This window comes from Indicator indicator, chromosome Z (assembly GCF_027791375.1).
Source record: "Indicator indicator isolate 239-I01 chromosome Z, UM_Iind_1.1, whole genome shotgun sequence".
In the NCBI taxonomy this organism is placed as follows: domain Eukaryota; kingdom Metazoa; phylum Chordata; class Aves; order Piciformes; family Indicatoridae; genus Indicator; species Indicator indicator.
In genome coordinates, this window is record NC_072053.1 from 30062476 (window position 1) to 30079183 (window position 16708).

The following is a 16708-nucleotide window of genomic DNA, read 5'->3' on the forward strand; positions in this document are numbered from 1 at the left end:
ACTGTATTTATCATCTCTGTCCACATAATGCTGTAAACAACTCACATTTTGTTCACAAAGCAGTTTGAGATCATCTCTCTGAGGAGAGCTCCCCACACCCCACTGTGTCTCCAAGTCATCAGTCTGACTGGGAGCAGGGTGTCTAATGGGACAGATATCTCCTACAGCACTAGGAACAACCGTCAGCTCCTTCACCCTACAAGCAGAAGACGTTTCATTGTAAATTAATAACTTCCTGTGCAGAAGAGTTACAACCAAAAATAAAGCTCTATGGGTTTAAGGACAATTAATTCATTTAATAATGATGATGATGATGTCAGCTTCACAAATTTAATGTACTTTCAAGTGACAAAAATGTATTAGTCCAACTTCTGAAAACCATGGACCACTGCATTTCAACTACTTTCATGCAGATCACAGTCCAACTTCTATCACGAGGCATTTTCTGATTGAAATCTTGCTACTCATTAACAGCTGAGAGGGCAAAACTCCTTAACCAGGAGTAATATTTGAGAGAAAACTTCATTAAGCAGCCTAAACCTGAACATCTTTCTTTTCCTGTGTGCACAATTGTGCTGTAAAAAACGTTAGTCGATCAGTACACCACTACTTTTTACAAACAAATCCACCAAGAATTCTGAAGAAAATAATTTGCAAACAAGAATCTCAGAGAATGAATAGAGCCTTTAATTAAGATAATTTCAAACATTAAAATATCTTACTAAAATGTTAGGCTCTTTGCAGCATGAAAATAGTTCAAACATTGGTAATAATTCTGTCAATTGAAAGCCCATTTAAAAGCAAGTTTACAAAACAGCCAGATGGAAGTTTGTAAGTATAGCAAGTTTGAGAACATCTTAATTCTTTTACATGAAAAAAAAAGAAATCGAGTAGCACGCACTTACTTTTTAAGAGACATATGTGTGAGAATTGTTTTCTCTTTTAATGAGAGATATTCAAATTGCCTTAAACATAGTCTTTTCAGATTTGGTCCACTAAATATACAAAGGTGACATCACCGTTTAAAAAAAAATTAAAATGTATGAAGGAAACTAGCAAGCCTGGATACAGAGTGGATGTTTAAGGAGGGTGAACAAAATACTGGCAAGATGATTGCAGATCATGCAGAACCATCACCTGCCAAACGTAATTAAAAAAAAGTATATGCGACTCAAGGCAAGGGAGCTAATGAAAGGTTGGTCTGTAAAATTACATAGTCAAAAAGAAAACTAAAAAATAAAGATTCCATGTATAGAATGAAGTAGACCTGGTGATTGAAGGAGAAAAGTCGTCATACTCATAGGAAGGAGAGAGATCAGAGCGACTGCCACTACCCTGTGAGAAGGGAATGTCCGAAGGACTAATTCCAAATTCCTTTACTCTGCAGCAGCAAAATACAGCAGCAAATTAAAAGAAAATGTTCTCATGAACACAGTTAAAATTACAAGTCTTTGTTTAGCATACTTCTTTACTACTTTAACTATTAAATTGTTTTTATATTATAACACAAATATGCCAATATTTTGAACCTTCTGCAAACAGACTTACAGATCACTAACAAAATCAGTGTTGCTAATTTGCAGGGAAGTGTAACAACAGTGTTTTCAGAAGAGCACTTCCAGATTTTTGTGCTGTTAATGAAATTTGCTCTACATTCAATATTCCACTAAATGTCTTTTTTTTTAAATAGCAAGCCACTACAGCTACAAACCTTTACATTCTATTCTGTCCCCTGGTTTACACTGCATGAGCTCTGATGTCCAGTAGTTAAAACCTAATTGTATTATGAAAATGATAAATTCCTAGAAAAACGTAAAATACTACACAAAACAGAGGAAGCCAGTTTAGAGAGACATTTACTCCATAAAAACTTAACACCAAAGGGAAGAAACAGTTTTCTGTTCCATGTACTAGAAATACACAGAGACATTCAGATAATGAGAGGAGTGGGTGGCAACCTTTCACACCAGCCCTTTGTGCCCAAATAGTGACGGGATTGGGTGCCCAGCCAAGCAGGAGCCTAAGTGATTCTGCTTGATCTTTCACTGGTAACAAGCAGCCCACTAGATGGCAGACTATTCTGGCAGAACCAGGGTTTCTGAGGCCCAGAGGCCTATTTGTCTCCTTTGTCCTTTGCACTAAAGCCTGAGGGGGGTCTATGGTGACAAGTGCAACTACAGGGTGTCATGGGTTAAGCTGAATATTTGCTGCTGTTAATCAAAACCATCCTGCCTTATGCCAGCTTCAAAATGAAAGTGTTGGCTGGAGCAAAGTATTATGGGGCTTGAAGTTCAGATTGTAACATGAAAGGCTTCCCGTTCCAGTTGCTGCTTTTAGGTTCTGGGTTTTGGGTGCTGGCTCTTTTTTCCACAAGGACGGCAAGGACAGGCGTGGGAGACGGTTAGCTCTGTTTTCTGCTTTATGTTGGATTTTTTTGTTTGCATTTCACTGCGATTTTTCTGCAAACAGGCTAAGTTGAGGTAATTGTGCATTGTAGTACTAGCTAAGGTAATATCTCATTTATATTAAATATTTTTTAATTTCAACTCTTTTTATCTCATCCCAGAGTTTTTGAGTGTTACTTCTCCCTCCCGTCTGTGTTGGAAGGGAACAGGCAGGTTAATCCGTTACAGTGTGTTAACCTGTTACAAGGGACAAGCAGGACCTGATCACCCTCCCTCCACAGACACTAAACAAAGGAGAATGTAGTGGGGGAAGGCTCCTTTCACACTGACGGAAGAGAGAAAGCAGTACAGGTCTCAGAAACGCTGTGTTAGCCTCTGGAGGTGCTGATTTCTCCCCACTGATTATTAACTGACTCTTTACTGAGGGGCCTCGACTATTTATCTGAAGTTGGAAAGCACAAATTTTCATATGTATGTATGAAAGGGAGTAGCAACTGCATGCAATTCCACCAAGGGGATGAAAAAAATATTTACATTGCTGAAAGGTATTTCAGCTAAGAACCCAGGGAATCATCATACCAACTACCCTTAATGAAAGAGATGGTGCCTCGAGAGCATTACCCACCTCTGGATAATGGCTTATATGCAGTTTCTATTGTTACAGTTGTAGAAAGTCACACAATTTAAATATCACCCTGGGTCAGTAATTTGCTTTGAGTCTTACTAAGTGATCTAAGTATAATAAAATTATTCAAGTAGCTAAATAATTATACCTCATAGAGCAACACTATTCCAAATGTCAGTAATAAACAGCCAGTATAGTTATAAGCAGTAGCATTTCCCATACCTGTTTGCGTATCTCAATGTATTTAGAGTGTTTTCACACGATGCCATCCCTGGAGAAATTGTAGCAATCTGGAGAAAAGCAAGCCACACACTGACACATCACTCTGTACAGATGAAACAGTAAATAAACTCTTCTTCTTTTTTCAACTCTCCAATTCAATTTATTTTCTGCAAAAACTGCCTGCTATGCACAGCTGTGCATATGCAACAACCTCTCAGAGAAAGAGATGTCAAGTCAAAGCTTAAATGCAAATTTTTTAACCTTACCTGGAACATTAAAAAGTCACAGAAATTCAGGCAATTTCCCCCACCTCACAGTCTTTCTAACAAAATATGCAAATGCAAAACTTTAACTGTAAAAATAAAAGACTCCTCAAAAAACGGAAATTGAGTACTGCATTCAGTTTTGGGCACTGCAGTATAAGAGATGTATTGAGGTGCTGGAGCAGGTCCAGAGAAGGGCAATGAAGCTGGTGAGGAGTCTGGAGAACATGTCTTATGAGAAGCAGCTGAGGGAGCTGGGATAGTTTCGTCTAGCGAAGGCCAAGGGGAGATCTCATTGCTCTTTTCAACTACCTGAAAGGAGGTAGCACTAAGCCAGGTGTTGGTCTCTTACATAACTAGTGATAGGATGAGAGGAAATGGCCTCATGGTGTGCCAAGGGAGGTTTAGATTGGATATTAGAAAAGAATTCTTTACTGTAAGAGTGGTCAGGCATTGAAGTAGGTTGCCCAGGGAGGGAATAGGAGTCACCATCCCTGGAACTGTTCAAAAGAGGCGTAGATGTGGCACTTCAGGGCATTGTTTAGTGGCAAAGGTAGCTGAGAGTCAGACTTGATGATTTTAGAGATCTTTTCCAACCTTTACAATTCTATGAAATATGTAGCTCAGCAGAAGGTAAGTCTACTAAGTCCTGCAAATAATTAACAGATTGGGTTTTTTTTGTCTCTTGGTAAGCTGTTCTCCATTCAATCAGACTCCCTACTGACTTAAGAGATCTTTTTGCCCACAGTATAAAACTGTACTTAATAATATTAAAGATCAGCTTGTATCTACCTATTTATTTAGGTAGAGATATTTTTTCTCAATTAGAAGTTACCTGTAACAATACTTCATAGCTAACTTATTGGACATATCTGGAATCCATAAGTCTTTCCTTTTCCAGTAAAGTAACATACCCTGAAGATCTCACCTTCTTCCAGCACTCAGGAAAACACACTAAGAAACTGCTATCAGTAGCATCATTGCTTGTCTCAGTTTCTCTCAGTAGGGTAGTTTTTTTCACCTATGCTTCTTTCAGGAGAGCCATAAAGTCACTACTTAGGGCAAGCACCTCTATGATACTACACGCTAATATTTTTGTGGCAGTATGGCAACAGGAGACTGATACTGATGAAGTTGGGTCAGCTGTCCTGGTCATGCTCCCTCCCAGCTTCTTGTGCATCTGCTTGCTGGCAGAGCATTGCAAGTGGAAAAGTCCTTAACTGAGGATAAGCACTACTTAACAACTACTGAAAACATCAGTGATCTCACACTAAATCCAAAATACAGCACTGTACCAGCTATTAAGACAAAAAAAAAAAAAAAAGAAAAAAACAAAACAAAAAAACACACCTCTATCCCAGCTGAAATCAGGACAATTCTCAGCATATTTTCTCTTTGTAATTGCTAGAACAAACAGTTAACCAGATCAACTTACCATGCAGGTACGGGAGTTTTCTCCTATGAATGAATCTCGTAGCACCTGAGTAAGTTTACTTGCTCGGAAGGGTGTATGAGGCTTATTTCGGCCTAAGGCTCTAATGCACTCCTGAAAGACCAAACAGGTTTATGTATCTTTAACATGGGTTAATTCGATATAAGAAAAAATGCAATTCAAAGGAAAAGAAAATACATGCCTGAATTGTGTTGCTGTCCCCAAAACATCATTAAAATTTACTATTAAAGACTGGATTCAAGAAGCTTTAGGCTTTGACCTCTCATTAAGTTCAGCAGAGAGGCAGGAACTGAAAAAGAATGTAGGAGCCTAAAAAATTTCTGAATCTCATTTATTTACATCTATTGTATCCAACAACAAAACAAAACAAAAGATCAGTATTGATGTTAAATGACTACATTAACACTTATTTCTGATTATCAGCTGCAAAAGCCTGAATGATTGACAGCCTCTGCCAGCAGGAATAGTGTGGACAGCGACATTAGAAGCAGCAACTTTGATTCTGGCTCTATGACCAACACTCTTTAAAGCTCAGAAGACACCAATTTTTCTGAAAGCTTCCAGAGGTCACAAACCTAGTGAGCAATGCTCTCTATTGACATACTCAGTATTGGAAGATGCTTGAAAACTTAAGTGATCTCCAGTTTTAAAACATTCTTCATGTGAAAAAAAAGGGATAACGTCTCTTCTTTTACTCACAAGGGTATTGGGCTAAACTAATATTTGTAATTAGCTGGAAAGTTCCAGTGAGAAATACTATACAGCTGTATAGACTATGAAATTACTATGAAGTTACAGCAGTGTAAACCAAGATCTGTGCTGTTGTTCTGATTGTCATATTTTGATCATTAATTCCAGGTTTTGCCTTTGCCTTACTTAATACTTCAGGCAACTCTTCAGATGCGTGGCTTACTTGGTAGTTTCAATATGTCTACACATAGAACTTCAAACGATCGTACTTCAAAAAAAGCTTTTCAAACTAGAGCTTTGCTTTTAGCAGCAGTAATAGGTAGAATTGCATTTCTCTTATATGAATAGTTCTGCAGTAGCTCAGCTAATCCTCAAGCTGCAAACATATTCTTATGGCCTTTAAAAACTTCCTAGAAACAGTTTCTTTCAAAAGCCAGGCTAAAAACTGTGGGATGATAATCCAAGAAAATGTTGCAACTGTGAAATAGCGTAATCCAGAACTGAAAACAGGCTCAGAATAAAACTGCCATGATACAGAACAGAACAAACACAAGGGCAAGTTGACTTTTAAGTGCTTATTTAAAAAAAACTCACCAGCTGAATTTTACAGAATGGACACAGCTCAGATAAACAGAAAGACTGGAGCTTGTGGAACGTGAATTCCACATGCAAATGCTAAAAAGGACTCATAGGTGAGCAAGGCAGTGCATTCCTTAGATTTTTTTGAATTTGTACATTAATGCTATACTTACATAAGGAGAAAAAAAGGTTCAACAGGAAGCGGGGCAACAGGTTTTCAACAAGTGACATCACAAACTAAACCCAGTAATAAATGTATATATTGAATTACTGATATAGCAACTGTCAAGTTTAATTAAAGTATTTTAATTATCTGTGACAATTTTTAGTTAGCTCACTCCTGAAAAATTAGAGTTGTATTATCTCCTTAATTGTAATAGGATTATTGGAAGACACTGCCAGCCTCTAAACTAAAGGGTTTTTAACTACTTTTGCTTTTCATCACAACTCAGAAAACCAAGTAACAAAGTAACAATGCTACTTCCATGTAGAGACATTACAGAAATAAATTCCTGTACCAAAAATGTGAACATATTAAAGATAGGATTGATATCCAGATGCAAATAGTAAATCTTGGATTACCATCAAAGACCACTCAGACCACTCCTCAGAACATACTAGTTTAATTTGAATTTGACAGTAACTTCAAGGGTCTTGGAATACAGATGCAAAAAGCTGTGTAATGTTTTTGGGGATAGGTGAAAAACGGAAAACTAACATCATTTAGAAAGTTGTAGCTTATGGCACTATTGTTAAGATCTCTGCAAGTCCTCCCCCCTTTTTTTTTCCCCGCTGATATAATGTTGTATGAAAATGAAATGTGTTGTAAGGGTATGGCACTGAAGGCACCAGCCAGTTAAAAAAAAAAAAAAATCAGTATATAAACTAGGGGGAAAAAAAAAAAATAAAAAGAGAACCAGCTTTATTCAATCACACTTAGAGACAAGTGATAAAGTCAACACAACGTTGCTTGAATTATTTACTTCACTGTGAAAGCAAAGTAGGCCACAGTTTTTGGAACTGCTGTTTCTACTTTTTCAACATGCCATACAATTTTGTAACACACATTACACGTTACAGTTCTGTGGTGTTTTGTGAGATCTGCTTAGAATCAGATACAAGTCTTCTCCCAAGTTTATACTGGGCATAAAAAAGTAAGCACAGTGATTTCAGTGGTTATATTCTTTATATAAAACTACAGTGCTGGTGCTGAGAGTAGGTAACCAAATCCCAACTAACAGCAGAGAGAAGTTCTGAGATGCACAGAACTACTGTTTCCCCAGTTGCGACCAAAAAGCTACTTTCCTACTGAAAGTTTTTTCAAACATAATAATAATTTTAAAAAACGGCAGCACATGAATAAATAATATTTCTTAGCTCTCTTGATGTGTCCTGGTTTAGTGTATGAAAATCTGTAAAGTGACTGTGTATCAGACAATCTGCTATAGAGTAGTCAAAAAATAGATTCCAACTTTCAAGAGTTATTTTAATCTATTTGTTAGTTCCTTCTGAATAGGCTGCTGTTGTGTTGCTTTAGTGAATTAATTAACAGCCATACATAAATATGCTGTAAAGGCAATTTTACGGAAAAATGAGTTGATCGGTAAGAATATTTCCACTTAGCATTTCAGCCCTTGAGTACCCAAGTCAATCATCTGTCCTCCCATCTTAGATACGTATCAGGAAAGTCTTCAAATTCAACTGTTGGGGACTTCTCCTGGAGGTTGTTTTGTTTTGTTTTTTAACTGCATGCAAGTTTATAGCACAATGTTTCTGCAATGTTTCTACTTGGTAATTACCAAGTGTTCCTTCAGGCATTTAGAGGAAAAAAATCAATGCATTATTTTACCTCTCACATCAGTAGACAATGTAGACAAGCAAAGCCTACAAAAACATTGGTTTTAATAGTCACTGCTATTAGATGTAGATGGCTTCCACCTACTATGAGGCAACGGAAACTTTTCAGTTACCTTGAGTGCTAAAAGGCTCTTGTTAATTTCTGCGCCTTCCAGTCGAGTCTGCCTGTCTGCACTGGAAGTATCTGCTCCTCTTTCATTACCAGCCAAATCAATCAGAGAAAATTTACCATGCAATTTCCCTTTCCTTCTGAGAATAATCTGAAACACTGCATGGCTTCGAGATGAGTGTGCATTTGCAGATGTCTGGCCAGACGTCCTTTAAACAAAAGGAGAGGAGGGAAGGACATGAACAGGTGAAGGACCACACATGTTAAACACACTAACCCCAGAATGCTGTTTTTATCAGGGCAAAGTTCTGTATTTTCTTATGCGTGCTGCGAGCACATCTAATGTTCTGGTGGACATAGACAGAACCTTAATAACTGCATATACATAGTACAATTATAACTATTTCTTCCAACTCTTCAAACAGAAATGGAAGATTAGTAACACTTTACCTCCCTTTTGAAAGCAAAAATAATCAGATCTTTGAAGGTTTCAGAATATCAGAGAGCTTACATGTAAAATGCTGATGGTATTTTTATCTAATCAGACAGCACTCAATGCACAAGGGTAATTTCAAAACCAACGTATTCTTAAAAAAAAAAAAACATATGCTTAGCCTTTGTCACTATGCATCAAAGTCTTTTCCAGTTGAAGAATCTGGCAGTATTCCAGATTATAAATTACATGAATTTAAGCCAGTAAGATGTTTACATAATGCATGCAGTTCACATCCTGCAGAAAAATCAGTGATTTCTCTCTAGCAAACTCTAAATCTGTTTGTTTAAAAGGTAAGCACACTTTTACCTGCAGCCAACATCCTCAAAAAATCTACTGCATAAGAAAAAGCCATCACCATGAAGAACTCCCCCAGAAAATCTTGATCTGATTCTTTAACATACAATGAACAACTGGCTTAAGCTACGGGAGATACCTGCAGCGGTTGCCTATTTCGATAAGCTTAAGAACATCTTCAACACATTTGACTTCCCGTTCCTGTAATCCCACCACCTGGACTTGCTGTTTACCATCTTCTAACACTCTTAGTTTTGTCTTCCTGTTCAACAAATCAAAAACCTTAGGGAGGGAAACAGAACAGTTAAAGGGCAGCTTTAAAAGACATTTCTGTTTCAAATCCTGTATCAAAATATGCAAAGCATTCCATGAAAAAATATGATTAGAAGGGGAGTGTAAAGAATTATTTGAAATAAAGCTTTTAGTACAAAGAGGACGAAGATCTTTATGCGACAAGCTCAAAACCTTGTTTGTGAAAAAATACCCCCTTCCTCAAAGAAAGATAAGGTACTTACCTTACCACTATAGATCTCAAAAAATGTTGCATACACTTGAAGTTCTAGCTTCGTATAGTTTGCTTTCTTTAGCATTAAAAAGACATCTCGAGCTGTGAATAGATTTCCAGAATAATAACAAATCTTGTTATGCATTTTTATTTACTGAAAACTCATTAATGTCCACCAGTCTATTTCACAGCACCTCTCATATTTTACAATTTTAACAAATGAGGTCAGTTTAAACTGCCATGTAAAATGGAAAAATACAGAAGACCCCTAAATTCCAAACTTAATCAACTATCTGTTACGTTTACTACATTTTTTTAAAGGAGGCCAGATACACATTTACTTTATGCTGTAAAGATTATGCATCTAAGTACTACTTTTGATGTTACCAAAGATCCCCTATAATGTAAAATATGTACAAACTTATGTTTGTATGACTGGGAATAGAAAATTTATTTATCTCACCTGCAAGTGCATATATTCCTTTAGAAGAATCTTGGTTCTTTCCTGAAAAGTCACCACCCATTGTCTAAATGATAATTAAATACATAAATAAATAAATTAACAAAATATAAAAATCACTGAATTGTAACTTTTTTTTTTCTACTATAAGAAGTCTACTGCTGCCATTTAGAAGAAACACTTACATGGGTTTTTCCACTACCAGTCTGACCATATGCAAAACAAGTGGCCATTCCTCTTTCAAATATGGTCTCCACTAATGGTCGAGCTGTAAACCTTAAATGCAAAAGAAATCCAACAGTACTTAAGAAATTAAATTACTTTAACATTCTACTGCACAAGGATGCTATAAATTTAAAGGCCAGAAGTGACAAACTGGTTCCGATGTTTGACAGGTCAAAGGACGTTTCAACGTTAATAATTGAGGAACTGAATAGAACACCAGCTCTAAGGCAATAAAATATCCCAAACCAATAAAAGTTACAAGGTCTATACCATTTATCTTACAACATTATACTCCTTTAAACCCTAAGAAAAAAAAACCTCCCTGTTTTAACAATGCAACACAGCACAACTTACTATATGGAGACTGGAGCTCTCCAAAGCAAATGGAATTAGAAGACTTAGAAGAAGGGCAGAGGAGCAGATAAATACCTAGGTTTTGCCAGTATTAAAATTCTGCTCTTCTTTTGGGTTTGGGTTTTGTTTCTTGCTAGATCAGCTTCTAAGATCACACTTAGAAGACAAGTGTCCAAAAGGACATTGCACTTCTAAATATTTTCAGAATCAGAATAGAAAAATACAGTTACCTCTGAAGTATTATTTGATCTGTTAAAAAACATTTATCCAAAGTAGCATTTTTCTATTTCAGAGAATTATTTTTTACTTCAAAAAATGTTAGAGTTATTGTTCCAACTTTAGTTGCTGATCACCCTTATTTCATTAAAAACTCCCAAAGAGGGTAAACCAATGGAGGGTTACCAATGGAGGTAAGAATCTCTATGCAAAAGTTTCTCTAAACTTTTTCTAGGTATTTACAAAGTATCTTTCAGTGACTGAACAGGAACAATTGTTTACAGAAACACAGAGGTGTTACACTGTATTTTCATTCCACTTTCCAACAGTTATCACAAAAATAGTATGTGCAAGACTGAGCAATTCAGCAACCACCAGTTATCCAAACAGGTAAGTTAAATAGAATCATGAACTTTCATCATAAATACACCAGATGATTCATGATCAGCCTTACACTCTTTCCTTTTTTTTTTTGCGCTTCTTCTAAACATGTACTTCCTTTGTCCTCAAGAGAGCATTCCCATATTTCACAAAGCCTATCTACCTAAAAAACATACTCTATTATCTCTGTTTAAATGAGTTTGAAATGACTTATTTTGCTGACTTAAAAAAAGAGAATTAATTATATTTTGAAGGCATTATGCAGCTTCAAATGGTGCTTTTACTAAAACCTTTATTTGCCATCTTACTCTTTCAGAAATGTAATGTCTGGCTCTTCTTTAAGAGCTCAGAAGGCATACCAGTTCTAAGTAGTGTGTGTGTTTGTTAACATTAATGAAAGCTTGCAACTCAAGTGCTGTGGCTCATGGCTTTAAAAACACTTAAAATATAGTTTAAGCTGGAAGGTTGGAACACAAAAGGGCACAAAACCAGGCTGGATAGAAATAACCTTGGGAACAGCCCGGCAGAAATTGAGGCTTCTCATGACAAACAAATGGCAAGACCTTTAGACCAACTGAATGCAGCAGAGGAAACAAACAGGAGGAGCTGGAAGCCACTGTCTATCAGAAAACCATCACAGAAATGTGGTAGGATGTCTCAAAGAAGTGGAGTGCCATTATGGATGGTTACACACTCCTCAGAAGGGACGGGCGAGGAAGCAGAGGTGGTGGGCTGGCTTTGTATGACAGGGTGTGTTTCGATTGTATTGAGGTTGATGATGGTGATAGTAGAGTTGCGTGTTTATGGGCAAGAATCATTGGGAAGGCCAACAAAGCAGATATCCTGGTGGAAGTCTGTTATAGACCACCCAACCAGGATGAAGAGACTAATAAAATATTCTTTAGGCATCTGGCAGAAGTCTCACGATTGCTGGCCCTTTCTCTTGTGGGGAACTTCAATGTCCCTGGATGCCTGCTGGAAATAGAACACAGCACAGAGGCAAGAGTCCTGGGGGCTTGCCAGAGTGTGTGGGGAACTCCTGACACACCTGGTTACAGAGCCAACTAGAGAAGCTCCTTTGATGAACCTGCTGTTTGTGAACAGAGAAGAACTTGTGGGCAATGCAACGGTTGGGGGCCATCTTGGGCACAGTGATCATGAAATTATGAAGTTCTCAGCTGCTGAAGTAAAGACAGGGTCAGCAGAACTCTGCTTGCCTGAATTCTCAGGTGGCACTTTGGCCTGTTTCAGAGACTAGTGGACAGAGTCCATTGGAGGCAGTCCTGAGGGGCCACAAAGTCCAGGAAGGCTGGACACTGTTCGAGAGGGAAGTCTTACGGGCACAGGAACAGGCTGTCCCCAGGTGCCAAAAGATGAGTCAGCAGGGAAGGCCAGCCTGGCTGAACAGAGAGGTTTGGTTTCAGCTTCAGGAGAAAAGGACAGCTTATGGTTGTTGGAAGAAGGGGCAGTACACTCTGAAGGACTACAAGATCGTGTCATGAGACTCTGTAAGGAGAAAATTAGAAAAGCAAAAGCCCAAACGGAAACTTATTTGGCTTCATCTGTTAAAGAGAACAGGAAATGCTTCTCCAAATATAGTAGCACCAAAAGGAGGACTGCGAAGAATCTGTCTTTTGTTGGATGCAGAAGGGACATAGTGATCAAGGATGAGGAAAAGGCTGTGGTACTCAATGCCTTCTTTGCCTCAGTCTTTAGTAGTAAGACCAGCCCCCCGAGCTGAAAGGGATGGGGAACAGAATGAAGACCCCATAGTCCAAAAGGAGATAATTTGTGACCTGCTGCACCACCTACACATAAGCCTACAGGGCCAGAAGGCATATATCCAAGGGTACTGTGGGGAGCTGGCAGAAGTGCTCAGCCACTTTCCATCATTTACCAGCAGTCCTGGTTAAGTGCGGAAGTCCCAGCTCACTAGATTGGCACATGACTCCCATCTACAAGAAGGGCTGGAAAAAAGACCCAGTGAACTACAGACCTTGTTGCCAAGGAATGTCACAGAGCAGATCAGACCGAGTAGCATTATGCAGCATGTGCAGGGCAACCAGATGATCAGGCCCAGTCAGCATGGGCTCATGAAGGGCGGGTCCTGCTTAACAAACCTGGTATCCTTCTACAACAAGATGACTTGCTTAGTGGATGAAGGAAAGGCTGTGGATGTTGTTTATCTGGACTTTACTAAAGCTCTTGACACTGTTTCCCAGAACATCATCCTGGAGAAACTGGCTGCTTATTGCTTGGATTAGTGGCCAGTTTGCTGAGTTAAGAACTGGTTGGATGGCCAGGCTCAAAGCATGGTGGTGAATGGAGTTAAATCCGGTTGGTAGCCAGTCACAAGTGGTGTTCCTCAAGGCTCAGTACTGGGGCCAGTTCACTTTAATATCTTTACCAATGATCTGGATGAGGGGATCAAATGCACTCTTAGTATGTGTGCAGATGACACTGAATTGAGTGGGACTGCTGATCTGCTTGAGGGTAGGAAGGCTCTGCAAAGAGATCTTGGACAGACAGGATCAATGGATCAAGGTCAACTGTATGAGGTTCAACAAAGCCAAGTGCCAGGTACTGCACTTGGGTCACAACAACCCCATGAAATGCTATATGCTTGGGGCAGTGTGGCTGGAAAGCTGCCTGGTGGAAAAGGACCTAGGGATGTTGGCTGAGTGCCATCTGGACATAAGTCAGCAATGTGCTCAGGTGGCCATGATGGCCCATATTTCCATTAATGTACTACATAACTAATAAAAATCGTCTGGAGAAAACTCCATACAAATTTAAACATTATGCTCACAAAGATAAAAAGCAGTAGGAGGGAGATTAGAAGAAACGATTGTTAACTGAGAGGCAGGCATCACAATCTAGAAGACTTCCACATCAAGAAAGGAAAGGTGCTACCAACAGCCATTAGAGCAAGAAAACTCAAAGGTCACAGTTTTGCTCTCAGACATATTTTCTTAGTGTAAACTAACAGACTATATACATTTTATTTTCATCATCTTTCTCCTGAAAGTACAATACAGAAGTTTTACTTTTCAAGACCTTTTAACAGCTTTTTCAGTATAATTTTTTCCTGTCCACCCACAAGATGCTAATGTGCAACAGTAGCCATAACACAATGCTAACTTTTGCTTCCTACTTATTGGAAGGTAATGCTCTGTCAGTACTGCTTAAGGTTACGGGAAGCACTTTCCAAGAATAAGGAAGATTATCATCACCAGATTCCTTTCCAATATCAATATTCCCATAATAAAGCTTCATGGTATTTACACTGTGTACCACGTTTGACCTGTTGTGGTGTCTAACCTTGCCTCCCACTGTCTATTCCATTTAGTAACTTGTACAAGCTAAACAGCTACTTCTAAACCCATTTTTAAAAGCATTGTGTGCATTGTTCTATGCCAGATATGGAATAAAAGAAGACAGAAGAATAAAGAGAAAAATGGAGATCCAAATACCTTGGGGCTGAAAGTAAATGTGTGTCTTTGTTGCTGCTGTTTATTAAATCAGAAAGATTCAGCATTTTGAGCAAGATAATTTAGCTCCATGGACCTCCATGTTACATCAGCCAGACTGCTTCCAGCAGCCAAGCTAGTTCAGCTGTCTCAGCAATATAGCAATACAACTATTGTCACTTTCTTTGTAGTTTCCCCAACCTCTCCTGATTTGGTTCCATCTCTATTATCTTATACTGAAATTGCAAGCTCTTTGGGGCTGGGGCTGTCCTTTTCTTCAGTGTTTCCTGAAGACTAAAAGCCATGACTCCAATTCCTCAGGTGCTTGCAGACACACATAAGTAAGACAAAAACCCTGAGGCAAACAGAGAGCTCATGAAGTTGCTTAAACATGAAGTAGCTGCGGAAGCAGGAAACAGATGCTGGAGCCTGGAAACCAGCAGGGCTTGGAGGAGGACTGAGAGCAGGACAGAGGTTAATAGCAGTGGAGATGACATTGCAGGTGAAGGTGTGCTGGTTTAGGGCCAGACAGACCATCTCTTGCCCCAAAAGGGACAAAAGAATGAGACTCACACAAACGGATTGGAGAGTGATGGAAAGTTTAAATGGAAAAGCAATTGGTGAAGCTACAGAGAACTACAAGCTACAAAGCATAGTGACAAAGAGTATCCCAAAGCGTACAGAACCCCTCACAGAATTCCCAAAGGCTTCCCAATCCTTCCCTTCTTCCCACCTGAGGGTAAACCCCCCCCGCTCCCCCAGGGCTCTTTCTTCCCCCTCCTGCTGCTAGGCAAGTCTCAGGCTGGCCAGGTCTGAGACTGCCCCCCCCTCCATTCTCCTCCTGGCATTAGGCCTAGACAGGCCTAAGAGGCCTTGAGGATACTCCCCCGGCATTACCCGATAAGAGAGGACATCTCCCAGGGGAGCAGAGAGGGAAGAAAGAGCAAGAGAATGACTTTGCAGATGGCCTTATAGGGTGCAGGATTTATGGGTAGAAATACGTCGTTTCCTGTGTCCACCCCTGTGGGTGGGCACCCAGGACACCAGAGGTGTATCTCATGCGGCAGTGGCAGGGGGCACCCAGCCTAAACTGCCACAGAAGGATTCAGGATGAAGAGTTAGAAGTAAACAATTAAAAGTATGGTGGTAGAGATACACGTATCTGGTAAACAGAGGAGTAAAGTCCATGACCATGGTAACACCACAGTTACTGACATAACAGATATATGAGAAAAGAGATTCACAAAGGAAAAAAAAGCAGATCTACATACCTGTAGACCATCTCGTTAGGAGCTGAATCATCGAAGGCATAATCAAAACGAAAAGTTTGGGTTTCCAGGTACCTTGTTAAATCCACCTTTTGTTTTGGTTCATGTACCATCACAACATCTTTACTGGGAATTGTTATTACATCAAGGTCTTTCATTAAAGTTTCTATAAAATAAGTGAAATAAATATTCAACTAGCAACACATAATTAGTTTTCACATTTTTTCATTATTTACACTCTTCTTACATCCCAAATAACAACATTGCAATGGATTTGGGCTTCCATTGCCCAGATAGTAATTTACTGAGTAAGAGATTTAGTTCTGGAAGCCTAGCTATCCTATCCTACACGAATTGCTACAAACTAAAGAGAGGTTGTACAAAGATGATTAGAAAAGCTGAGATCATTAATCCTAGCATTATCATTGTAGCTTGTTATATATTCTATAAAAAAAAAAAAAAAACAAACTTTGCATGGATATGAGTTCTTTTTCCTCTGGGTTTCCATACTATTTTACAATTTACTACTATAACCTTTGAGTTATTCATAAAAACTGGATACTGAAATCCTATACTGCTTGGATTGTAAAATTTGAAAACACAAAGCAACTAATACCCTTACAGTAATCTGATTTCAAAATTTTATCATTTTATTTTCCCTAAATCCTTAATGTTACAGCCCTATGTTCACAGCTTTCAAAAAGAATCATTCTGCTTTCGCTCTACACAGACATTTTTGTTTGTGTATTCTTCCTAGAACCTAATGTATATATCTTTAATACAGAATTTCTCTGAAGTAAAATCCTTTCGAAAAATTACCATGTAAGCAGAAAAAG

At 38.7% G+C, this 16708-nt stretch overlaps 1 protein-coding gene across 3 annotated transcripts in view; it reads right to left on the minus strand.

Annotated features, from left to right (window-relative positions):
* Positions 1-16708, minus strand: part of KIF2A (kinesin family member 2A) — a 41659-nt gene that overhangs the window by 8342 nt on the left and 16609 nt on the right. For 2 of the 3 annotated variants that reach the window (XM_054397693.1, XM_054397691.1), the window contains exons 8-16: positions 15876-16038; positions 10144-10234; positions 9962-10025; positions 9509-9600; positions 9133-9275; positions 8208-8412; positions 4951-5061; positions 3253-3320; positions 46-196 (exon numbers count right to left, since the gene is read on the minus strand). In XM_054397693.1, the coding sequence (XP_054253668.1) occupies positions 46-196; positions 3253-3320; positions 4951-5061; positions 8208-8412; positions 9133-9275; positions 9509-9600; positions 9962-10025; positions 10144-10234; positions 15876-16038 (1088 nt within the window). Of the gene's footprint in view, positions 1-45; positions 197-1267; positions 1382-3252; positions 3321-4950; positions 5062-8207; positions 8413-9132; positions 9276-9508; positions 9601-9961; positions 10026-10143; positions 10235-15875; positions 16039-16708 lie in introns of all 3 variants that reach the window. The other variant, XM_054397690.1, reaches the window with a different exon arrangement.